This window comes from Rhipicephalus sanguineus, chromosome 11 (assembly GCF_013339695.2).
Source record: "Rhipicephalus sanguineus isolate Rsan-2018 chromosome 11, BIME_Rsan_1.4, whole genome shotgun sequence".
In the NCBI taxonomy this organism is placed as follows: domain Eukaryota; kingdom Metazoa; phylum Arthropoda; class Arachnida; order Ixodida; family Ixodidae; genus Rhipicephalus; species Rhipicephalus sanguineus.
In genome coordinates, this window is record NC_051186.1 from 184,121 (window position 1) to 211,057 (window position 26,937).

General features: G+C 45.3%; 1 protein-coding gene across 2 annotated transcripts; it reads right to left on the minus strand.

Moving 5' to 3' along the window:
* Positions 1-1,235: 1,235 nt before the first annotated feature.
* On the minus strand, positions 1,236-26,937 carry LOC119373509 (bone sialoprotein 2-like). Of its 2 annotated transcripts, XM_037643555.2 has the most exons (7): positions 26,811-26,937; positions 23,674-23,763; positions 17,279-17,392; positions 15,613-15,673; positions 13,252-13,437; positions 1,567-1,621; positions 1,236-1,409 (listed from the first exon to the last, which is right to left on the minus strand). In XM_037643555.2, the coding sequence occupies exons 2-6, from the start codon at positions 23,752-23,754 to the stop codon at positions 1,581-1,583; spliced, it is 483 nt and encodes a 160-aa protein (XP_037499483.1). In that variant the 5' UTR covers positions 23,755-23,763; positions 26,811-26,937; the 3' UTR covers positions 1,236-1,409; positions 1,567-1,580. The 2 variants fall into 2 exon arrangements, with proteins under 2 accessions (XP_037499483.1, XP_037499484.1); XM_037643556.2 differs by lacking the exon at positions 1,236-1,409 and having other exon boundaries at positions 1,562-1,621.

Consider the following 26,937-nt stretch of genomic DNA (forward strand, 5'->3'; position numbering starts at 1 on the left):
CGCATTACACAGCGGTAAGACATATTTATTCATCATCAGCAACAGCATCAACACAGTGAGCGCATGCACAGATGCTCGTATTGCGCGTAGTGGGTGCTTCGCTGATTGGCAAACGGTAGGATTATGGCGTAGCGGCCACTTCACAATTGTGCTTGCAGTAGGCAATACAGGAGTTTTAAATGGCAATTGTTCCTCATACAGGCGTTTCTCTCTTTGTGGCATGGTTGAGGTGTCCACCGAGAGACGAAGGGAGGCTACCGTTTGAGAAGGCCATGCGAATGGCACCCACTTACACCACCGCGTTCTAGATTTGAAGCGAAGGTCAAGCATCCTCCAACTTTTTAAACTAATATATCAAATTGAACAACTGATGTTTTAGTGGGCTCCGACAGAAAACATGCGACGCTAACCAATTTAGTACATTGCCATCCTCATATACATTTTGGAAGACATTATTGGCGATAAAGTTCAGACTGTGACGGTGACGAGTCTTATTGTGCGCAAGTTCATTAGAGTGGGTTTCTGCGTCAGCGTGTTGATTCGAGAGAGCTCAACAGCCAGATGCATTTTCTCAAGCGACAGCGCTGATACTCAAGTGCTCTACACGCGCTCAGTGTGCATTTATATAGACAATGGACTTACTGGACTTACTGAATGTCTACCTGGGTGTCCCAAAGCAAAGGATATCCAATGAATGGCTCGCAGATATATTGTGCGCACCAGGTGCGCGTTGTGATGGCGATGGACGGTGGCTTATGTGCATAATGAAAACGCTATTGATAAACTCTGCTTAGACACGAATTTCTAACAAAAAAAACTACGCGCCATATACACAGAGATCATAACGGTACGTGGACATTCCATAGCCTCAATAGTAGGCAGAAGCTGCGTTTGCGTTTTTAATCTAAGTTAATCTGAGCGGCTGAAGTCTGCAATCAGTGCAGTTTGCAAAGGTTCGAAACAAATAAAACATTGCTGAGGGAGAACTCTTCAGCTCAAGCGAAGACGACCAGCCATTTAATACGTGACCCTTTCTCTATCACTGAGCACCGAGATGCTACTTCGGATTGCGGAAAAAAAAGTTGGAAGAATTGCCAAGTGCTTTGATAGATTACCAGAGCTGGCGGCAAGTCTGTGATCACAGCGCTGTTTAGTCCAATAACCAAGACTTTGAGTAATAAAAAACCGTAACAATAAATTTTCAAGGTAGACGCGATCTTCATTTGGTTTATAACGAGCTTTATTTAAACGTGCACTTTGAATTCAGTTTAATTCACATTTCTTATCTATTTTCCATTGGCATGGGTACTGTAGGTTACTTTCTTATTATGATTTTAGGGAGAGCACAATAGGACACTTTTTTATGACGCACACATGCCGTTCACTTAATGGCATCTTGATGGATGTCATACCTGTACTGAAAAAAATAGGGAAACCTTGTAATAGTACTCTCGTTGCAGGAATTAAAGTGATCAATAATATTTCCTACTTGAAATTGTAAAAGATATATGTAAGAAAATAACATCAACAAGAGCCATGGCAGTTCAGGTCAAGTATATGTCTCACCGAAAAATCCTTCTTTATTTAACACCCAAGCAGGCTTTCTTCGCATTTATACGCTCTGTAAAGATAAGGTAAAGAAATGTACATGTAATCAAGTGACATAAAGACATTACGCATTGCATTAATCGGGTGCACAAGAGAGGAAAGGAGTTTATAGATGTTCTAGAGAAGTTACGCGATATAAAGTGTCGGGCCGCTGGATAAAATCTCCGCCGCACCGGCCGAATTTTGATGGAGGCAAAATGCTAGAGGCCATGTTACTTAGATTTAAGAGCACGTCAAAGAACACCGACGGTCGAATTTTGCGGAGCCCTCCAGAACGGCATCCCTAATTGTGGTATCTTGGTTTTGCGGCTTGGAACCCCAACAAATACTATTATACAAATTGCAGAAATGTGAAAAAACTATCTTCATGAGAAGATATTTTTGTTCCCCTCCTGTATATCTGTATCCTGTGTATCTGTGCGGAGAGGAGCGTAAGCAACGCTAAGCTAAACGTATCTGGTGACGCATATGGGGACGATGTAGCTGCACTCGCCCTTGTCGGCACATGTGGCGCAGTTTCAGTTATAATGCCAAACTCTCCCGCTTGATCAAAAAATTACGACGCCGCTATCAAACATATCGATTCGTTCCGCCAGCGCCGACCGCATCACGCCGGCCGCGGCATGTACTGCTCGCGGCACGTAGAGCGCAGCTTTGAGGCGCCCGTTCCTGCGTTAAGTGGTGTTGCGATTGCCGGCGTGACCGATAGAGCGAACGAGGACGAGAGAGAGCGAAAGAGAGACTGCACCAATCAGTTTTGCACAATGAGAGTCAGTGAGCCGCTGTGTTAGCATCTGCAATGCCCCGTCCCTGCTCGCGCTTCTTGGGACGGCGCAACGTATGCCTCTCGTGCACGGGCCCGAGGATGAAGGTGTACCTTCTAGGCTTGGGAAAAGAACACGTGCGTTAGTCCAAGGGACAATTTGTGTGTGGAACGCTCTCGCAGACTTTTAAGGGCACTTTATGGTACAGCGCACGTTCGCGTCAGCCAGTGGCGGTGGAAGTTAGTGACGGCAGGACCGCCACATGATGCTGATGCGAAAAACCGAGCATCCTCTGTTCCCATGCGCGCTGCGTCGCGTCGCCTTGACGAATGCGCATTTGCTCAATTTATCGCAAAATCAAGACAGCTAAACAGCTGCGCTCAGAATTCGCACTAGACAGTATCATAATCGTTGGTGATTTTTTAATGCAGAATTCTTGCTTTCACGACCTCACTTTGGACTGGGACTTTCTCTCCGTTAATAAGGCCGTCATCGAATGATCTCGCGTGGAGGTGGCAGTTGAAGTGCTTTGCGACGCCCCTTATTCGCCGCTCGTGAAACCTAGGATAAACGATTTGTTGCGGACGACGTTTCAATAGCGCCGCACTGTTTTGCCGTTGCAACAGTGTACTTCAGAACTTTCGCCGAATCAAGCACCCTTTTTACGCCATCTGCCATCTTCGTCTCCTGCAAATGTTCCTTGTTGCCTTTGGCCCTTTTGTAAATTCGCGAAGGCGCCAGGAGACTGCTCGTTGCGAACCTGTGGTCATTTCCTCTTACACTGTTTCGTGGCGAGCACGTCGGGCGTGTCCAGTGTCGACCCTTCTACCATCATTGATATTCTAACTGGTTCTACCACCGAAAACGAAGTCGCCGGTGTCACCTGCCTCCTCGCAGCAGACGACTACGCCTGATGTACTGAGCAGCTCCGTCGCCGACACGTTAACCGTTCCTTAACACGCCCAGCCTCTCTTCGACAAGCTCCGTGCTTTATTTGACTTCCAGCGTGATTCCCGCGGTCGCACGTCAGCTGTAAGTCACCGCATCAACAGGCTACCAATTCACCAATACAACAAAGAGCTTATCGTGTGTCCGCGACAAAGCGCCAAATTATCGACGACAAAGTAGCTGACATGCTCAAGCGCGGTGGTGTCCAGCCTTCGAATAACCCTTGTGCATCTCCAGTTGTTCTCGTTAAGAAGTATGACTCGATTTATTTCTGTGTTGACTACCGTCGTCTTAACAAGATAACTTGAAAAGGCACTTACCCCATACCGAGTAATGAATATACCCCTGACTGCCTCCAAGGCGCGGAGTTCTTCTCTTCTATCAAATTACGGAGCGGCTATTGGCAAGCCCCATTGTAACTGACGACCAACCTAAAACGGCCTTCATCACACGTGATGACCTTTACGAATTCGGCATCATGCCTTTTGTTCTTTGCAACGCGCCCGCAACGTTCGAGTGGTGTTGCCACCACGCAATCTTTTGAAAAAAAGGAGGATTACCCTATTTTTAGGTCTGGCGGTCCCATGCCGCCAATTTCACACCGGGTGAGCGCTCTCCCAAGCGAATATGAACTTCGTTCCGCCGAGCACCAGGGCGCAAGTGCGCTTTTCTCTATTTTACCGGTAGGTACCCGGCGGCAGCAATTCTCTGCCTCCCACAGCAGCGGCGAATGCTCAACTATTTCACCAAGGCTGTGGTGGGTTAAGGTGCGCCGAGGGGCCTTCACAGAAGCTTATGGGGCCACCTTTCGAGACGAGTACCCATTAACAACCGAGCGCCAGGTAGGTGTACTCCTCTACCCCTTGGGAAAAACCGGTGGGTTCCCGGTCGGCACTGGGAATCGAACCCGGTACATCCCGCATTAGAAGCGGACGCTCAACCATGTAGCCACCGCTGCGGTTCAGACCACCATGCCCTTTGTTGGCTATTCACGTTGAAGGACCCATCCGGCTGTTTAACTCGCTGGACTTTGCGGTTGCAAGGTTTCCACAAGCGTGTTGCCTGTAGGTCAGGCCGACGCCACACTGGTGCCTTTGCCTTATCACGCTCGCCTGTGTCAACCGAAAGCGTTGGCTGCCTATCTGCCGTTGACAAAATACTTTCGTTCCCAGCAGGCTGCAAGATGGCGTCTGAGTAACGCAAGAGTGCCTGGATCAGCGCTTTTCTGGAATGCATTTTCAGCCCGTCGACTTTTCCTTCAGCTTCTAGAGCATTTCCCCGTCAAGCTTCTCACTTTAAAATGTGCGATAGCCTCCTCTATCACCTTAACTACATCTCTGACGGCCGCATTGATAGACTCGTCAGGTTTGGCGACATTGCGCATATTTGGCTGCTTTTTTAGGCCGATGGCGGGAGAAAGAATGCCTTGTCTACTTGGATAATTGTGGCGAATTTTGTGTTGCCTCAATTTCAACCTAATTATCAATATCTTGGGACGTCACAGCCGCTGGCCTTGGAGTAGGCGGTGTCGAAACATGGCGACGAAGGCGTGCTTCTAGCTCCCAGCACTGAATATGGCGCCGCCATTGCACAAAATAAAATACTTTTGGATGAGTGGCTGTGACACAGGTGGAAAAACTGGCATGGTACCTCATTTCGCAGAGCACCTATTGCTAAAAGTGACATCAAACTGTGATTGTAAATCAATATAGGACAACAAAAAGCGCTCCGTATCCAGGATACTCTGCACTCATCTCCATTAGAAATCAGATATCTGACGAACGGCTCGCGTCGTTTCTTAGAATTAGATACAGGCTGCTACACGATACTATTAATTGCTGGGATTTGTGATCACGCGAGTAAACGATTGTGGAAGTGAATAAAATTTATGGTACAATCCCAGCAACTGTGATTTGGAGCACACTCATGCAGTAATCATTTTTATTGTGACTGGTACTTCTAGCCCTTTTAACAAAAGTCACACAAGGCGCGTGAAGAGAATGTCATTTCTGTAACAGTGCAAGAAACTTCGTCGTCGGGCACGAAATGATTGCTAAAGTCAACACTGTATGCTCATATCTTAAAAATTATGATATTAAGGGTTTTTGCTGCACTTCTTTACATTTCCTTTCTTGAATTTAGTCAGTTAAATAATACCCGTGCCGCACGGGCAAAGCAATGACATTAACTTCTTAATTTAGGAACGTTTAATGACATTTTCGCGGTACCATACGGGAAGATCTAATGGCATTCGCCTAAATGCCATTAGCCACTTAATGCCTTCGCTAGAACCCATCTGACTGAGAAATGCGTACGTACTCTCGACACCAAAGTACACTACACCTAAAACACTTGAAAAAGCATGTATCGTGTCAAAAATATTTTATACATGACTTTTAACACATAGCATGTTAGTTCCTATTGCACTAAGCGAACTTCACTTCAGAATTACAACGGCTTCCACATGACATACGCTTTGTCGAATTCAAGGACTAGGATTCAACATGAAATGGCCGAAGTTGCTGTGGTCAATTGCAATGTTGTAAAAGACAGGAAAAACTCAACCTCATGGTACCATAGTATGCTTACTTCTACAATTCACTATTCGTGAACGCAGAGTAGAGTTGTTAAAGCGGGTGTGCATATTTTATGATTTGCCCAAAATTGCCCATTTCAAAAGTGGCTGTTACGTACATCATCTGGTCAAATGCCACTAAATTTATACGGGTGACAGCTCGGCCGAGAAAAATGCCAACTTTACTGAATGTCATTTCTTGTGCCCGTGTGGCACGGGTATAAGAACGTCTCACGTTTTTTGCACAGGCATGGCTACTTTTGGCTACTTTTGCTGCCGTTCGATCAAGTTGGCTGCATTTTGGCTATTTTTTCCGATATCTTGGCTATTTTTTGCCTTTTCGACCTAGCAACTCTGGGCCACATCTGGTTACTGGTCATACCTCACCATCTTCGTGCGTTCAGCTTTATACACTGAGTCACAGTGCCAACATGCGTGCGTCTTCAAAACATACACCCGACATTGCTTTGGTTTTATTTGCGATGTATGTACACCCTTGTGCGCAAGTATATTCGGGCATGCCCAGAGTGCCACCAACGCAAAGCTCTTCCTCAGCACACGTCTGGTTCGCTCCAGCCAATCCCCTGCACAGCAATGCCCTTTGACCGCCTTGACCTGTATGGTCCCCTTCCTAGCATGGTTTCCGGAAACCCCTCCGTAGTCGTCGCTGTGAACCACTTGACACGATACACAGAAACAGCCGCTCTGCCTCCTGCCACAGAGCGTGACATATTATCTTTCCTACTGCGGAACTTCATTCTCCGTCAAGGCACACCACATGAACTTCCGAGCGATAGGAGACGTGTGTCCCCTATCCGAAGTCGTAAACGAACCCCTTGCCGAATGTCATATCCTTCCTCGTACTACTACCGCCTACCATCCCCAAGCTAATGGCTTGATGGAAAGATTCAACAGCACTCTCGGCGACCTGATCTCTAAAGTTGTTGCCTCAGGTGACTGATTGGAATCTAATGTTGCACTTCGTGACGTACGCCTACAAAGCTCGTTCACAGGTAACTATAGGTTTTTTGCCATTTTTCCTCTTACATGACCGAGAACCTTCGGCCACAGTCGATACCATTCTGCCATACCGACCCGATTCATGCGAATCTACGCCTATCGCTGAAGCTGCTCGCCGCGCCGAGGAATGGCGTCAGCTCTCCCAGTGGTTCACAGCCGTCGACCAATGGAAACGAAAATCTCGGCGTGACGATGACCACTCGTATCCTCACTTTCTTCCGGACTCCCTTGTATGGCTTTGGGTTCCAGCTGTCCCTAGTGGCCTCTATTCCAAGCTTATTTCCACATATCGGGGACCCTATGTAGTTGTTGCGCAGACATCTGTGAACTGGTCGGACCAGTTACACCATCTACAGACCAACGGTTTCGGGGTCGTGAAACCGTCCACACACAGTGTCTTAAGCACTATTACGATCCGCTCATACTATGTTCTCCATGAGCCGCCAGGATGGCTCCTTTTCCGACGGTGGATGCATTGTGGTGAAGAGGAATGCCCAGCTTCGAAGAGACATCGCCAGCCTTGCCCGAAGGCACGAGCTAAAACTGCCTTGCCTGTGTTTGCTACAAAGCTGGCCGCACCCGTCCAGTTCGCCGTGCTACTGTTCCGACGCAACCACCGCTTTCCGCCCAGTGTTTACATTTAATAAATGCGAAACATTTCTTAGCGAACCTTTGGCACTTTGAGCGTTTCTATCTATCTATCTATCTATCTAGCCGCCTACGTCTGGGTGCTCTCATGATTGCCTCCTCGACTTGGTGTAGACCAAAATTGGCATGGGAGGGTAAGGAGATTTGACGAATATGACTGTCGGGTCACGGCATGCATAACGTGAAAATCCTGTCGCGTACGTCGTCAAACCCGTTCCTCCAGACACGTGTGGCACACACCCGTTTACCTCGGGCCGCGGTGTACGGGTATGCACCACAGGAGATTGACAGTTTATATCTACCCAGGGACGGCGAGAACAGACATCGGTAACTTGAATGCGATAACGTTAAGAAAAGCCGACATCGGCAGCGTTGACCCGACGAATGGAAAGAATGAAAATTAGGATCCCAGCAGGAATCGAACCCAAGCATTCTGCGTGGCAATCAGGTATTCTACCACAGAGCCATGCCAGGTCTATAAACCGGTTTGGAAAAACAGCCTATGCAGGCGTAATGTCGGTGCAACGTCAGTTGTGGTTATGGTGCTAGCTATCTAATTTTGCAAGAAAGCAATAAACACTACGCGATACTCCTGCGATACAGGCGTCATGTCAGATTAATGGCTGTGGTTCTAGTGTTGGCTCCGCTTTTATAGTAGTCTAATAAACATTGCATTTGCATTCATATGATTCAGCAAGCTGTATTGAAGCATTGTTCGGCTCCGGAGGAATATATTAACGAAAGTTACGTATCATATTCACATCATCGCACCGTAAAGTGCACTTAGTCCGCCAGAACGACGCAGCATTTTCTTCATTTCTCATGAGGCTGGACGATGGCCTCATGCTGACCGAGGATGATGCCATATTGATTGACAGCCGCTGTGTAGACTAGGCTACGTAGGCGACATACGCCCAAGTAGTCTACGAATAGGACAAGCGCCATCCACTGATGTTGGTCTACGTAGAAATATCCAGGCCTACCAGCCTCGACGACCTATACTTGACCAAGGCGAAGAGTGACTTCAAGTTCCAACGTCTCACCGGCTCTATAGACATACAATTTGTCGACGAAATGACCGAGGCATCCACGATTTATAACAGCTGTACTATCTAAAGTGGTTGCTTGGGCGAGTTGGTACGACATACTTCACATAAAAAACAGCGCTAAAAACGGCGGACAAGAGAAAGAAGGACACAGACGGCGGCGCTGTGTCCTTCTTTCTCTTGTACGCCGTTTTTAGCGCTGTTTTTTATGTGAAGCTGTACTATACCTCATACTTCACTACACATAGACCCCTCGTCACCGCGATCACGAAGGGATCCAATCACAAATCATGACCAGCTGCTGGTGCTCACTGGCTGCGGTGATGCTGACCTCGTTCAAGAACTGTCAAGAACCTCTTCCACACATGCAACCGAGTTCGTGAAACGTGCATGCGTTCTCCATCATTAGGGGCAAGTATAAGCACTACATATAAGCTTACCGCTTCTGGTATTGGTAATACCCACGTTGCCGTTGGCAGCATTACTGAACCGTAAACAACTGGTTATATAACACATATGCGGCTCTTCAACATATATGTGTGCGTATAAAATTTATACAGATCTTTAGCGGCATTTTGTAACGTTTCGCTCAGTAAAAAAAAAACGCCACAGTCATCTACCAGCCGCATGCTTCGCATAATATCGATTTGCACGGTAGGTGGGATCTGCCGAATTTTTTATTTATATATTTATTTATTTATTCAGTCAGTCACTCAGTCAGTCAGTTAGTTAGTTAGTTAGTTAGTTAGGTAGGTAGTTTAGTTAGTTAGTTAGTTAATTAGTTAGTTCGTTCGTTCGTTAGTTAGTTAGTTAGTTAGTTAGTTAGTTAGTTAGTTAGTTAGTTAGTTAGTTAGTTAGTTAGTTAGTTAGTTAGTTAGTTAGTTAGTTAGTTAGTTAGTTAGTTAGTTAGTTAGTTAAATGTATCTTACACGTTCTTGAGGCTTTGCATAAGGGGCTTTCCTGATACGGCGTTTGACTCTCTGTTTCATGTCGCCGAAAGACACGAGTGGTCCAAAGTATTTGATTGCGGTCGTTATTAGAGCTCGTACTAGCTTACAAAATCTTCTGTAAACTATCACATTATTTCGCCATGTGCCAGGCTTAGGCGCTTCCCTTTCTGCTCCCGCAAACTGTAAACATCGTCCAGGCATAGACGTGCTCTCCCGCACGTATTTTCAGGCGAAAGCCTTTAATGTCATACTCGCGGCGTCCGTCCGCCCGTGCCCTGGAAGGTGCCAGCTGCGGCCTCGCCCCCTCACACTCTCTCAGCAGTCACATGGTGGCACAGCGGCGGCGTCCGACCATCCGTGCCCCCTCTTGTTGCAGACGTCTTTTTGCAGCAGTCGAGTTAGTCGGATGGCTCCTAAGCAGCCCGGTGATGATTCCACGGCAAGTGGTTCGGAGAAGCGCTCCAAAAAATGTGAATTCTCCCGATACCATGACATACTCAGTCGAATGGCCACAGGCAATTCGACTGAATATGCCATGGTATCGGGATATACACTATTTTTGAATGTTCTCCAAAGATTGGCCACAGGCCAATTGTAGGAAAATATACAGAAATAATGTGGTAAACTTGGTAAGCAGATTAACGACAAAAGCATGTACAGTTAGCGGCAAAATTAGTCGGGACGCGTGACCGGCGTGCGCAATCAGACAAAATAGCATCGCCGCGCTGTCTCAAGTTGAGCATCTGGTGTCGAGGCATAGAAGTCGTGTGTGCGTCTTTTTACGCTCGCAGCCATCTCTTTTTACTCGCTTGAAGTGGACTTGCTGATTTACATGTAGCGTTTTGCGGTGCGGGTCGCTTTCCTTGTTCGATCTGCCCCGCGCTCAATTCGACGGAGGCACGGTGGGCGTGAAACATACGCCGCTCGCTTTGCCCTGCTTGAAGAGATACTATGTCCTATCTCAGTGAAAACCGGTGCCACATACAGCATTCCTTCTGTTTGTGTTCTCTTTAGTTAAAACGTAGAATGTGGTGCTGAAAGACGAACGAGGACACCGTGAACGAAGAGGCGTTGAGAAGAAAAATGCTGCAGTTTACTAATTAAAGACGAGAAGTTACGGGTGCTATGCGTTATATAGCTCTGATAAGGCAAAGCGAGCAGCGTACGCTTCACGCCCACCGAACCCCCGTCAAACTAAGCGCGTGATGAATTCAACAAAGAAAGCAACCCCTACCGCATAATGCTACACGTAATCAGACAGTCCGCTGCAAACGAGTAAAAATACATGGCTGCGAGCGGAAAAGGACGCGCAGGCGCACTGCGATGTCTCGACGCCAGACGCTCAACGTCAGACGCCGCGGCGATACAGGTTTACCTGATTGCAGTAGCCGGTCGCGTGTCCCGACTTATTTTGCTGCCGGGTGTACATTACGATTACACATAGAAAGGCACCACTTCAGCTTGGATACACTCACTGGAGCAGACATATACCGCGTGAATACTGAGCAATATTGGGAGGCGATGTTAACGCAATCTTTATGTGGGATTCCGTATTTAATAGATTTCTACAACATTTTTCAGGCAACTACCTTTCCAAAGCAAAAGTTTGCTGGCACTTATCCTCAGGTAAACTTTTCAGTGTATAAAATAATATTTCGACTTATCCTAGAATACACATCAATGCTTTGGATCCCGCACAAAAATAACATCACTGATGTATTCCAAAGAAGAAAAAAACTCGAGATAGGGCTCTTAGATTTGTTTCTTTAATGTACGCCTGGCAGGGGAGCGTTTTCGCGCTACGTATGCAAGCAAGTGTCGCAGCTCTCGCTAGCCGATGATAACTAGCTTGTCTGAAGTTTCCTATCCTTTTTTGACAACTCTTAGTAAATATAAATATGGACGAAGACCTAAAAGCTCCGAGACGATTCTCTCGTAGAAATAATAATGTTATATGCATAGTCCACATAGCCGTTTTATTTTCTTTTTTTTTCTCTTCAGATATAGAGTTGTGGAAAGACCTGCTCAATGATATCGCCAGTGCTGAATCAGCTGATTGATTTTTGCCACTGGTAGAAATCAATTAACACACACTGCAATAGCATTACTCGTATTTGTGCGCTATGAAATGCGAAAACAATGTGTTGCGCGTGTACTTGCAAGTTCTTAAACGTCTTCATCTGCTTTCGCTTTATTTGTTCTTCATGTTTTTGTATTCACAAGGTGGATAACATTTTAAATGCGAAACAGTTCTTAGCGAGGCTAAGGTACTTTGGCTGTTTCTATCTATCTATCTATCTATCTATCTATCTATCTATCTATCTATCTATCTATCTATCTATCTATCTATCTATCTATCTATCTATCTATCTATCTATCTATCTATCTATCTATCTATCTATCTATCTATCTATCTATCTATCTATCTATCTATCTATCTATCTATCTAACCGCCTGCGTCTGGGCGATGTCCTTGTCGTCCCACATAACTTGTAAGAAACAAAATTGGCATGGCATGGGATCAAACTACGACAAACACGATTCACTGGTCATGACATAAATAAAGCAAAATGCCTTTCGCGTACGTCATGAAACCTTTTCCCTCAGTCACGTGTAGCCCATACCCGCATACCACAGTTCGTCATACGGGTATGCGCCCCAGGTGATTCACAGTCTAGATAAAGACAGTAACAGCTTACATACACATTGAAATTCCGGCAGATCCCACGCATTGTGAGAATAGATATCATGATCATTCGCCGAGCATAACAGTTGTAGTGTAACGTCAGCTGTACTTGTAGCGTTGGCTATACGTTCTTACAATATCTCGGAGTTAGCTATCTTGATCAATAAAAAGAATGTCCAGATACATACTTGAATAAAGAATAATACATAAATAGCATTCACCACGTGCGATGACCCGTCAGTCGGAGTTCGTGAACACGAACACCTGGCATGTGGTCTCTCGACATTCCAACTCTTGATGCCATGCAAACGGTCAGCCTAAACGAGGCGATGTTCTCTTCATTTGTTACAAGGCTCGGCGATGGCCTCATGCAGGCCGAGGATGACGTTATATTGACTGAGGACTGTTTTGTAGGCGTAGAATACCTGGACCGCATACGCCCATGTAGTCTAGGAATATGATAACCATCCACTGAAGTTGGTCACCTTAGCACTATCCAGGGTTACCCACCTCGACGACCATATGTCAACAACGCTAAGGCTCACTTAAGGTTCCCACATGTCGCCAGCTCAATCGGCAGACAATTTGTCGACGAAATGACTGGGCTAGCAAACAGGACTCTAGACACTTTCTTAGACCATACTACCACCTTCAGTCGGCGCGACAACAACAATCACCTTACGCCCACCCCGCTGCACTGCGCATAACATCGGCGCGGTACCGAACTTTTTTTTCCTACATCATCATTTGTCGTCAACACGTACGCTAGTTTTATATATGCCTATTGAAATATCCAATTGCAGAGTTCATTTATTGCTGTTTTTTGTTGTGCGTTGCTGTGGTTGCTTTCTACTTCAGTCTTTCTTTTGTTTTTCTTCCCATTTTGAAGTCTCCTTTTTCTCGTATGCCCTCCCTTGTGCATGCCTCAACAGGCCTACAATATTAAATTGGTCAATAGGCTATGTACTTCAGGAAAAGCATGCTCATTACGAAAAAGTTTACTTACTGTTACACCAATTCATGCATTCGGGGCAAAACACGAATCCTCCAATTAGTTTGGGACATCCTCCCACTTTGTGACGTTCACAAAGCTGTGATGATGCGTTGTAATACCATAGTTTGAAGTTGCCTTTGCCAATGCAATTAGACTTTGTTGGGGACAAACGGCATCTCCTGGGCCCTCGTTTTCCACCTGCAAATCATGCATTTCTGGAACTCTATTTACTAGAGACAAAATTGCAAATATTCCATTTTATATTCCAACGAACTCATATACGCACACACACGCGCAAACACACACACACACACACACAGAGAAAGAGAAATCATACGTAGAGACTATATGCCCGAAAGACTTCGTATTGGATTTTTGAGACCATGGCATCGCGGCTACAGTACCATGTCTTATATACAAATAACGTGCACAGTATAGTCGTAAGGGCGGTGCAGTGAGCGCTATAACAAAAAGGTTGAAATGTTACCCGAAGTGAGGCTAGCGGCTCTTAACATCCCACATAGCGTAAGTAAAGTACATTCTGGCGTACGGAAACGTACACGCTGTAGCGAGTAAATCGACCTTTTTTCATCGAAGTAAAAAAAAATGAAGGGAGCAGGTGTTATCACCGTTTGTTGGCGACGGTTAGCCCTTGCCACTTGGCTGTTCGGATCAAAAATAAAGAAATGAACAAAAAATTATACGTACATACAGTGCCGGATTTCCTCAGTTCACAGGTTCACGTTTTAGCACATACAAGTACGGTGCACACTTTCTATTTAGTTCGCTGAATGCACATCACGTATAATAGCGCCGTCAAAAAATGTTGAAGCAGTTTTATTGCTTGCTTACTTATCCGTGATGTAGTACATCCGCCTAGTATTTTCGCCAATGAGAACGTTCGCTCTAAGCCCAGCAAGTGGAGTTCCTGTTCGAGTCGCTGCTTATGTGTGATGGGTTTGCGACAGTCGATGGACAGATGGTGCACAAGGTCGACCACATCCAAGCTTAACACCTCATAAGTATTCAAGCAGGTTAAACTAGAGCGCTTATTCTACTTTTAGGGTGATTGTGCGTTATATGACGTGTAATCATGGTGTCGAGAAACACTAATAATTTTCAGAATTATGTGTCAAACATTGGCTATTATGATGTCCTGAATACTAATGAGCTGTTCGCCTTAGATGTGGACAACCGTGTACAAGCTCTTTTCGTGGCCGCACGAATACGCTCACGGTCCGAATCTTAGGCGACGAATGAGTGTGTCGATACGTCGTGGGACCTGAGGCTCTAATGGGAACTCCACATGGGTGTCAAGAGCGTATATGGCTGACACCTTTGTGCTGTCTGACGAGCAGGTGGACAAACGCATTTCAAGTATTAGTCCTCGCAATATGCGGCGTATATCGCATTATGTCACGGTAGTCAGGCTTTGGTGCTGTCGATCTCTTCTGCTAAATCGATCACTGCAAATTCAGCTATGACAACACAGCCTGTTACAACAGTTTGAGCCGTCCGCTGATCGCTGTCACAAAAAGAGATGCACTATGGCGCCTGGCCTATCAAAGATAGCGGTTCCTGCAGATCCACGCACACCCTTCTTTCGCCCCCGCTCCGGGACGCCCCTCAGACCTTTAGTGCGATGCAAGACGGCTTACGTGTTTTCATTCGGCTTGACCAGTATTGGTCGGATGCCCTGTCATGCTTTCACTCGCACATAGAACATGCGACGGACGGGACGATGTTGTCGCCCTTAGGTTTCATACGGAATATCACTGCGACGGTGATAGTGGTAGTGCGCCTGAACTTTCCATGCAACTGTTGCCGAAATACACTCGGACCTTGGATCAGTAGCTCACAATTTTAAGAGGCTCTCCACTGCGAAAATTCAGCAATGTGTCACGAAGAAATTGAAACAAAGATAATGAAGATGTTCTACGCACATCTGAGCACATCTTTAGTAGTTGGGAACACTTTTAGCAGTAATTGCCTTTGTTGAATCTATATAGAAGTTACTGCGTCAGGCACAGCGATATATCGAACTAAAAGGTATTCAAGTGGAATTTGCCATAGTCGGAATGTCCTGCTTTGTCTTTTGTATATATGTTTTCATAGGACATTTAGTAAGTATGCCATGTTTTAGACTCCATGTGTTCTATTGATATCAATATTTTTATGAATATCTTTGAGGCTCGGTTTGGTCACTGAAACGTTCAAATATACGCTTTGTTTTAAAATGCACAGGCGCACATTCAATACTGTGTTTTATTCACATGAACGCAATTCACTATCACGTACTTCAGCTGCCTTAGAAATTTTATGTATAATGTCGTAGTATGACACAATTTAAAAAGAATTCCTCAAAAGGCTTACCTTTTTTTCGGGCCTTTGCTTTCAACCCCAGTCCCTTGCTCCTCTGGCGTGCTACCGCCACCTGACAACGAAGCGAAACGATAGGTAATTATCGAATTTTTTATTTAGCCGAAGCTCTTCATTCATCAAGCTTCATGCATTTCATTTGTGCTAGTAATACAACCCCTGAACCAAATAAAAACGCTTTCTGAATGTATAGTGTATGTGAATAGGTCCGGATTAAGCAAAATAGTATAACGGCAAGAGCAATATTTATCTCCTTAAATAAGTACTTGAAGATCGCCTTCACGACGAACAGTTCTGGTAGACGGCGACACTTCCATTTCTGTTTTGTTGAACCACATTATGATGCTACAGGTTCCTTTATATGTAGCCTAATATTTCTTTTCACTAAGATGACATTCAGTGCAACATAGATTTGGTCGCACAATATGCTGCGGGAAGCATATTCAGAGGGAAGGGCACACTCGCGCTAGCAGTTTTTTTTTAATTATCAATGAATAGCTGCTGCTGGCTTTGCTGAAGATACCTAAGCCCTGATGTTGCCTACCATTCACTCGTTGCTCATAGAACCAGATACTGTAAGGGATTCTTTCTTTTAAACAAATACTCAGGCTCACAATACGTGTCTTGTACTTCTGCATGAACTGCATCACAGGCGTTCTATTTCAATACCCCAACACACACACATTTACTTCCTTTTGCTGTAGGACTTCTTGTGCTGAAAAATAGTGTCAACTTCATTATAACGGCAGTCACAACACAAATGAAAGGTGGCAATGAAGGTGGGAGGCACTGACTTCAATATTATTTTCCTAATTCTTTGTCGTGGCTTATGACAATACATGTGTAATGAAAACGATTTTATTAATAAAAATTGCAAGCGTAAATTCACATTTTCTGTCCGTGAAACAGAGCTGGTAAGTTTCCTAAGAACATTTCAGCACGACATACACATGATCTGAATCAAGATTCCATAAGCTGGTAATTTATTAATGGAGACAATGTATTGATGCATATGACGAGCATACTGCATGCGGTTAATTATGGACATGTGTAACGCATGCGGCATAAAGGGGCAGCTTCTCTCCTACGTTGCGATTCCATATTTTAGCGAAAAATGCGCATTTTAAGTGCAAAGGGACGGTTTTACGAAAATTCAGAGGATGGATGAACTAGAGCACTCAGAATAGCTTCAAAGCCTTCGCCAAGCATCTCAATAGTGACGATAGTGCGACTCATCGATTGTTATTTGGTTCACAGAAACAAAAACCCGTGGCAAACTTTTGTGGTTATACATCATTCAACGTCCATCCGCTTACCGAAAATGGTGAATTGCTGCATATGGAATTCGTTTGGCATCTCGGGGGACGCTCTTACGCTCTCCCAATTGACTCGATGCACACCTGCCCCTCGCGTAAAAATAAACAATTCTGCCAACTACATGAGTGACTCTATGGAAGCTTCCGTCATGGCTCTCAAGTGAAATATACATTTCACTTGAGAGCGTCTACTATCTACTCCCCTGGTTTAGCGATCGAGTGCGAACCAATGCGTTCTCAAGAAAATATACAATCACGTAAATACCAAGAAAATAGCAAGTAAATATACAATCATTCTATACTACCCACGGCATATAAAGATGTCAATGGTGATTGGTATGTACCGCTTGGTGGCTTTGTCGGTGGCGCGGTCGGTGCCGGAGCTGTTGTAGTCTTTCCTGTTGTCGGGGTCGCAGATCCACCTGCTTGTTCCTCCTCTTCTTCTTCTCCTTCTCCTCCTATATTCAATGAAACAACGAGAAACTAAACTTTTGAACCTTAACTGAATAAGAGCTAACTATGCACTGCATTGCGGAAAAAGAATACGCTGTCAGTGGCGCTACGGCTTCCATTAGGCCATGTAATATATGCGCCGTCGTACAGAAACAAAATGAGCAGCTAATATAAAAGAAGGCGCACAGATATTCGTTTCGTAATACACACCAACAAATTCACAACTTGCAGTACTGGTGGGACACACCAAGTTCCTTAAAACTTCACCTATTTCTACACGTAGGGCAGACAGCCCGTTTTCCTAATCACATAATAAAGGACCGCAGAAGGTCGTTAACCAGAGGTTCACCGTCTCAATTCCCGCATTGTCACGCGTGAATACGCTCGAAACGTTATTGAACACGCAGTTTGATATAGGCACAACAATGAAGAAAAGAAACGAGTCTAATGGTTCTGAGGTGAGGTGTTGTATAAGATATCGCCAATATGGGTCGCGGCGCTGCTCATCTGTGACGAGTGGCACGTCGCTGAGCGACAAAACACAAGTTTCCGGGTCAGTTTTTGTGGTGTCAGGTGGATCCACAGAATAGCCGGAGAAGCAGTCGACGTCCTTGTGTAGCCGTTCAGAGTTGTATGACACACAAAATTGTATTCTTGCAGGCGTAAAGCCCAGCTACCGAAGCATCCCGTAGGGTCTTAGAGTGAGGAGAGCCAACATACTGCATGATAATCTGTTACTACGGTGAAATGTCGACCGAACAAATATGGGCGAAACTTGGCAATGGCCCAAACAAGGGCGAAGTATTCACGTTCTGTGATCGAGTAAATGCGCTCTGAGGACGAAAGCAGGCGGCTAGCATAGGCGATTACATGATTCGTGTTCCGCTGTCGTTGGCACCGAGTAGCGTCAATGCCACGGCCACTTGCATGTGTTAGAGCTTCCGTGTAAGCAGGAGCACCAAAATGACCCAAAACGGTTGTATTTACCAGGCGACTCGTAAGCGCTGAAAATGTCTGACCTTTCTCTTGTCCCCTATTGAAGGGGATGTCCTTTTAGAGAATATCAGTGAGAGGACGAGTGATTTCGGAGACGTTCTCAATGAAGCATCTAAACTAGGAATACAGCCACAGGAAACTTCGGACATCAGCAGACGTACGATGATGCGGAAACTCGCGGACTGCGCACACTTTGTCAGGATCAGGCTCTATGCCAGTAGCGTCTACCAACTGACCGAGAACTCGTATTTAACAACAGTCGAAAAGACACTTTGCAGAATTCAGCTGTACGCCTGCTCGCCAAAAGAAGTCAAGGATGGCCGAGTGCCGTTGGAGATGGCTCTCACACAGCAGTGAAAGGACAATTACGCCACAAACGTAACATGAGCATGCGGACCAATTACAACCGCGTGGAACAGAGTCCATCATGTTTTTCAAGGAAGCCGGGGCATTGCATAGTCCGAAAGGCATCCCTTTGAGTCGGTAGAGGCCATCTTTTCATCGACTGCGATTTGCCAGTAGCCAGAAAGTAAATCGATCGAAAAGAAATAGCTCGCACCGGGTAAGCAGTCCAGCACGTCATCAATACGCGCGTACATGTCCTTTTTCGTAATCTTGTTCAGGTGACGATATTTTATGCAGAACTTCCAAGTATTCTTCTTTTTTACCAAAACGACAGGTGATGCCCACGGACCGCACGAGGGCTCTTAATTTCATTGGAGAGTATTTTCTCCATCTCTGTTTGCGACGTTCTGCCGCGAACACATGGTAGGGCCGCCTATGGAGGGGTGGAGCATCACCTGCGTGGATCGAATGGGTGACGATGTCGGTTCGACCTAGCGGGCGATTTTCTAAATCAAGTACATCTTCGTAAGATATCAAACCGCAGCGGAGGGCGTCGGCATAAGGTCGTAGGTCGGGAGTCATCATTTTGGTAAACTTGTCCTTAGATAGTATCGTAGGAGCCGAAAGCTGAGCAAACTCAGACGATTGTTCATAGTTTAGAGCAGATACTCCGGATTCTTCCAAAAGGGACAACACATCGGGAAATAGACCCTCAGGGAGCACTTGTAGAGACGAACCAAAGCTCAGGAGAGGAAGCCACGCTCGATTGTTAATGAGCGTGGTGATGAAGCTGCGTTGATGCATTTGGCGCGCTAGCAGGAGGTCGTAATGGGTGGTCCGACGTAATGACCATCACGAAGTGCTGGGAAAGGTGACACGAGGACACAGGTCACAGCAACTGGTTGCAGTCGTCCATATTCAGCACAGCGAAGTCGAGGCTGGATGTTTGCGGAGGTGTCGGTACAGCTCTGGGGCAGCTAAACTTATGCTGAATGAACAGCCAGCAAGTCCATCCGAGAATCACCTCGCGAGGACACTCTGGGAGTACAGTGAAGAGAACTAATGTTGAGCGGTTGGCAGTGGTAACACGGGCGGTGTGCTTTCCCATGGCGGCTGTTGTGCTGCCATTGTCTACTCGAAGGGCATGTGACATGAAGGTGACGTTTCTAAGACGGCTACGAAGATAGGAGCGCATGCCCAACACATGTGCTCGAGTGTCGATAAAGGCTTTCAGGGCACATGATCAACAAATCTTTCATTAGGTTTCGTTTAGCAGCAAGGGTCAACAGAGATTTACAGTCATAGTTGTCCACGCGGCCTCACCTCCGGGAGTTCCATTGGTTAGTTTCCCGAGAAGCGGCCTGAGTAGGAAGTGGCGAGGGACGCCGAGATGTAGGCGAACGGTACTGACGGCGCTGCGGTGAGGGCGAATGGCTAGTGGTGATTGATGAGTGGCAGGGCCAGCACTAGACGGTTTAGCGTGAGGTGATATAGAACGAGAGTCGCGTTCGTAATAGCGGTCAGCATATGGTCGAGGCGAGAAATTCTAGCGGTTGAGGCAGCGGCGAGAGGTATGGCCGATCCGGTAGCACAGGAAACAAATTGTTCTGTCGTCGGTGTCCCCCATTCAGAAGAGTTCTGGTACCGATTTGCGAAATCCTCTCGAGGTTCAGCAGAGGAAATTATTGGAGGGGTAGGGTTGGGAGAGGACTAACGGCGGATGCGATGTCCATATCCAAAATTTCTTGGCGGCCAGCAAGAATGAACGCGTTGGTCAAGTTGTCATGCTTATCGGTACTAAGAGAGCTGGGAGCCATCACCTGAAGTTTGCGGCCTATGACCTGCTTCACACTTGGTGATTCTGGTTGATGCAACGGCACAGGTTCGTTGCAGAAAGACGGTCGAAACGTTGCACGATGCGCTTGCTTTTGGCTTGCTCAATGTGGCGGCACTTTTCAATAAGAGAATGAACCGTTGTGCTGTTCGTGCAAAGCGAGAAGTTGAATGCGTTATCGGCGATGCCCATCACGATGTGTCCTACCTTATCTCTCTCCGGAATGTAGTCGTCCGCTTTCGACAAAGCGCTAGGACGTGCTCAATGTAGGAGATGTACGATTCGGTGGACGTCTGGGCACGGACGTGAGCTCTTTGTGAGCTTCTATTGGGCGTCTAATTGGTCTCCCTAAAAAGATGGTGTAGCTTCTTTTTGCTGATGTCCCAACTTGTGAGCTCGGATTCGGTAGTCTCAAACCATTATTTTGCGGTTTCCCCCAATAAAAATATTACGTTCACCAGCATAAGTACAGGATCCCACTTGTTACAATGGCCGACGCACTGCCATGATGTATTGCGGTGGTGCCTGAGCAGCCAGGACACTGTCGGTAGTCACAGCAGCGCAACCGATGTGACGTCCACTGCGGAGATCTAGGTCCGGTTTTCGTAGAGACTATCCCGCAGCTCCACCACCATGTTACGAGTATACTTGCAGTACATTAAAACAGGTGGGTGCGCTGTCACCAGAGCAGCACCATCGATCGCAGCCCGAGGCACCTCAACTTCTTTTTTGCCTTGTAGCGTCTTTCGTCTACGGTGGCAGAAAACACCCATCTGGCAATATCAAGACAAAGTAATTACTGTAAGGTGGCATGCTAAATAGATGAAAATTTTACAGGATACCCGTGATACCTTCACGAAAAGAGGATATTGCTGCAAAACTACAATTCGGCCTAGTTTGAACAAATTCATCGTTCATTTACTCGCGCAAAACACACAGGGACAAGAAGAGTCTCTTCTTGTCCCTGTGTGTTTTGCGCCAGTAAGTGAAGGATGAAGGATTTTGATCTCGCTTTTTTCATAATCTAACGTGCTGATTTAAACTTGCCCTTAACCCGACCAGATCGCTGTGAATACAATGCAGTGCTCCATACCGGTTCTCGATCCTATATAGTAAGCCACATTGTTGCGTAGTGACCATTTCTATCACTCAGTGTGCCAGTGAGCTGCAAGCAAGTTCATGTACCTCTTTACATGCATTTCATTTCTGCTTGAAACTATACACATGTGCATTGAATAATTGCAAACCATACTGTTCATGGGACATTATCATCATCATTACCAACCGGACTGCGTCCCCTGCAGGGCAAATGGCACACCAGTGTTCCGCCAATCAACCAGGTCCTGTGCATGCTGAGGCCATGCTATACCCGCAAACTTCTGTCATTTGCCCATTCAACTTTCTGTCTTCCCGTCGCGCGTTTGCTTTCTTTTCAAAACCGGTCAGTTAGTCTTAATGACCAGCGGTTATCTTCATTATGCGCTACGTGTCCTGCCCATGTCCATTTCTTCTTTTTGATTTCGATTAAGATGTCCTTAACACTCGTTTGTTCCCTGACCCACTCCATCCTCTTCATGAGCCTTAAGATTACACCTGTAATTTTACTTTCCATTGATCGCTGCGTCATCCTCAGTTTAAGTTGAACCCTCTTTGTAAGCCTCCAGGTTTCCGCTTCGTAGGTAAGTATCAGTAAGATGCAGCTGTTGTATACCGTCCTCTTGAGTGATAAAGGTAAACTACCATTCATGATTTGAAAATTCTTGCCGAATGTGTTCCATCCCATCCTTATTGTTCTAGTCGCTTCAGTCTCATGGTTTGGCTCCGCCGTTACTACCTGTCCTAAGTAGACGTATTCTTTTACAATTTCCAGTGCCTCACTACCTATATCAACGCGATGTTCTCTTCCGAAACTGCCTTACATTAGTTTTCTGAATATTAATTTTCAATCGCAACCTTCTGCTGTTCTTGTCCAATTCAGTAGTCATGAGTTGGAATTCCTCGCCTGAGTAACTCATCAATGCAACGTCATCAGTGAATCACAGGTTACCAAGGTACCCTCCATCACCTCTTATGCTTAACTCTTCCCAATTTGCGGCCCTGAGAACCTCCTTTCAGCATGCGGAGAATAGCACTGGAGATATCATGTCTCCCTGCCTTATACCCTTCTTTATTGGGATTTTGTCATTCTCTTTATGGATGAATATGGTGGCTGTGGAGCCGCTGTAGATTTCTTCCAGTATGTTTCTACATGTTTCATCGACACCCTGATTTCGCAGTTTCTGCATGACTGCTTATATCTCGACCGAATGAAATAGCTTCTCGTAATCTATGAAGGCTATATGTAGAGGTTGGTTGTATTACTTTCATTCCTCTATCACCTTACTGATAGTGTGAATATGGTGGTATTGTCGATTAGCCTGTACAAAATCTTCCTTTGTCCTTTGGTTGATTGAATTCTAATGTCTTAATTTTATTAGCTATTAACTTCGTAAATAGCTTGTAGCCAACGGAAAATAAGCAGATTGGCCTGTAATTTCTCAAGTTGTTCACGTCTCCTTTCTTCTGGATTAAGATAATATTAGCATTCTTCCAAGAATCTGGTACACTCACCCTCAAAAGTCACTTCGTATACAGGATGGCCAGTTTTTCTAACACAATTTCTCGCCGTTCTTTAACAAACATGATGTTACCTGAGCCTCACCAGTGGCTTTCGCTCTTCGCATTCCCTCTAAGGCTTTCTTTATTCCTCATGTCGTTACTGGTGGGGTGTCCTTTCCGATGGCCTATTACTACTCATATTCTCGTCCTCGTTGTCCCGGCTACTGTACAGATATCTGTAAAACTCCTCAGCTACTTTAACAGTCCTATCGATATTGGCAGTGAGTTGTGACTCTGCCTTAGTATTGGCAGTGATTCTGCCTGTTTTGGTAGTGACTCTGCATGTCTCATCTACTACGCATATACGCCCACATTACCACACTTACTGCCGTTAAATATCGTACACTGATTTTTCTGATGTAAGTTAGCCAGAAAATGTCTGCTGTTTTGGCGACAGCAGGCATAACGCTCCCGCTAACGGATGCAATGAAAGTGAGTATTCCAAGGCCTCACCTTTCTGTCCGTCCACCTTTGGCCCACGGGGAGCCGTCTCAGTCTCATTCCCATTAGGGGCGGCTTCCTCTTCACCCCCATCTTCTTCCTCTATGCGAACCATAAAATGAGGAGGTCCTTTCAATAAAGAACGTTTTCGAAAAGTATTGAAAGAAAATATATGCTCACAGGAAACAGGAGCATGGTTGTCAGTCCTGTTGCTTTGGCGCAACCTTTTATTCCAAACAGAGATCTCTTGAAAAACTGCTAGTACAGTTTCATAGAGGGAATTATTATGTATGAGACACTGGGTGTAATATCTTTGCGCAGTGGCCGCTCGTCGCGAGTACCAGCTGAAGTTGGCACGAGAGCACTTCGCTGTTTCGACAGCTTTCATTGCGTGGTGTTGTCTTTACTTTTACTCGTGATATTCCTTACTAATTAAAACACTACTTACCATAGATAAGGTAGCGGGTATGGCATTAGTCTTGTCACCTCTATGTTGTCCAGCCTCACAACTCAAATATTACACGCGTTCACATATATATATATATATATATATATATATATATATATATATATATATATATATATATATATATATATATATATATATATATATATATATGTATGTATGTATGTATGTTCATAATAATACAAATTCCTGGCGTATTTTATTTTTCAGCCAATGCTTTTTTTACACCAGCAAACAAGCGCACAAAGCGGGGACTTCATTCATACCACCACGTCTTTACGTATATATGTATTCCGGGAATACAAAGTCGTTTCTGGTATGGACAGCATAAGTTTCGCGGTCCCTACCATAAAGCTCTCTAATACCCAGCTAGACCGAGACCACACATTTTCAGAATATACTTAGCAGCCGTCAATCTTACATTGCAGCTGTTCCTACTTGTATTACACGCATAATCTGCGCGCTGACGCCTTGAAAGATTGTCGACAAGCACGAAAGTATATGTGATACGTAGTATATGAGCACAATGCTCTTTAATCTTTGTCAAGCACATCTTTCAAATCGATTGTCTCTACAACATCAAAATGGTTGCAAAAATGCTTTCCTTGAGACATTCTTCCATCAATACCTGTATTGCGAAATTTATAGCGCGTTTTGTGCAGTCTTTCCAGAATCTGTTTTTTCCTTCTTTCCGAAGAGCCCTCGTCTAGTGCGCGTGAAATCACAGAGTGGAAAAATAAGTGGCCACAGTTAGAAAAGATATAAAAGGCGATAACTGTAATACACATGTGTTTTAAACCAGGAAATCGTTATCATATAGCTGTCGTTTCTATTAATAGCTTCTATTAATAGCGCTGTCTTGTGTAGGAGGAAGAAAATGACGTCGCCTAGTAATTTATTGCTTAAGTTAGGTGGTTGTCATCACGGTTAAATCGTACTGGCTCATTCTCATTCAGGAACTCACGCTGTTTAGTCAGCTTAAACTGCGTAGTGGTCACTTTTATAATGAAGGCATGCTTTGGGACTAATGACGACCCGTCAGAAAGCATACTTCTTGCGCGGGCCATGTTAAGCCTCAATAAATTTCTACTTAGGGAGAAAAATTTGTGTAAATTTATCGATAAACTATTCTAGAAACGACATCACAAGTTTACGTTTCCAGGCACTCTCTTAAAGCTTACTTAACGATGTGACAACAAAAGGCTCCCGGAGTAGTTTTTGCGTAGGCTGGAGGGCGAATCGGAGGACATACTTCGGTATTTACAGAAGAAAATACACTAGCTTCTATCTTTCTTGAGCGACAGTTCTAAGCACGAAATTCTTTCAGTTCTCGTTGTCGGAAGCCTTCAAGTGGTTTTGAGCAAAATGCTAACGCCGTTATCCGGGCACTTCAAATGAGGCATGCGGTATCTCAACAAGAACATACGTGTACTCAGACGAGATCACGAGGCATCACTGCAACACGGAATCGAGGCATGTGGACAATCAGCCTAAAGGTTAAAAACGTGCGGTATATGGCAGTCAACAATTCGTACAGGACCGAATTACAAACCCCCGCAGCGTTCCAAACCAGTTACAAATATATTGCGTCACAGTTCCAAGTGATTGTTCACGCTATCACTTAGGGTTTAATTTGTGCGCTCGGCCGCATTTTGATAGCGGTGAAATGTTACAGACCAGCGAAGTTAGATTTAGCTGCACGTTAAGGAGCCCGAGTTGGTCGAAATTTCCGAAGCCTCCACTCTAGCGTCCCTCATAATCACATCGTTGTTTTAGGATATAAAACTCCAATAGTTGTTACATATTACTTCTTTTTACTCTGAAACATTTGTTATGATTTAAAATAGGGACACTCCAAAGGCTTATAGGGCATCATACACTTGCTGTGTTAAATGCCACCGCCTGGCCTATGCTCTTTTGGACGCCAGAAGTGGGAGATCAAACGGAACGCTCCCAGAGGTAGTCTTGTAGACGGTGGTTACGCGGCACAAGTTACCGCATTCTGTCAGACATGGCGCCACGCAGCGTGGCGAGAAATAGCCGCATGCCGCGTCGTTGCTGCATCGACCACAGACGCTAAGCAAAGCCCAATATCATCTTGGCCAGTGGCAGTAAACAATGACGTGGATGTAGATGAGTGCGTGGTGTAGTGTGCTTGGGTGTGCTCCTGCAAACGTGCACAAGATTACGCCTAGTATAACCTCCCAGCAATCTGCATTGCCAGTAGATAGTTCATGCTTACATCTAGGTTAATCTCTGTTACAGGAGAGCGAGCCGTTTTTTTTCTCCGGGGCAATAATGTCGGTATAATATCTCAACCTTAGCATGCCACTACAAGTATTGCGACCTCTGAGCTCCGTGTAAATGTTCCACCTGAAGTTTCAACAATGGAACAGTGGCATATAGCAATAATTGTATCAGAGGCGCAGCTGGTGCTACTGCGGGAAATACTAACGTTCGGAAGTTACAAAATTTTCTATAACCGTGATGTTTCTCCAGGTATTGATATTCTTCCGACCAAAAGTTACGTCGTACATTTGAAATCACACCCGCAAGTATAATAATGAACATAATAGAATCCCTATATGTTTGAAATATGTCAACTCCTATGTACTCGGATATCGCACGACATGCACGTAACTTTACAAATAATGAGCTTGTTTTGAAAAATATTAGCACTTACCTCCTGCCGTAACCAGGGAGATCAAAAAACAGAACACGGCTGCATAAAGTAACAGCTTCATATCTGAAGTTTCCTTTAGCAAAACCCCTTTCAATGTGAACAGTCTCTCTTTCGATCGAGCCTTTAT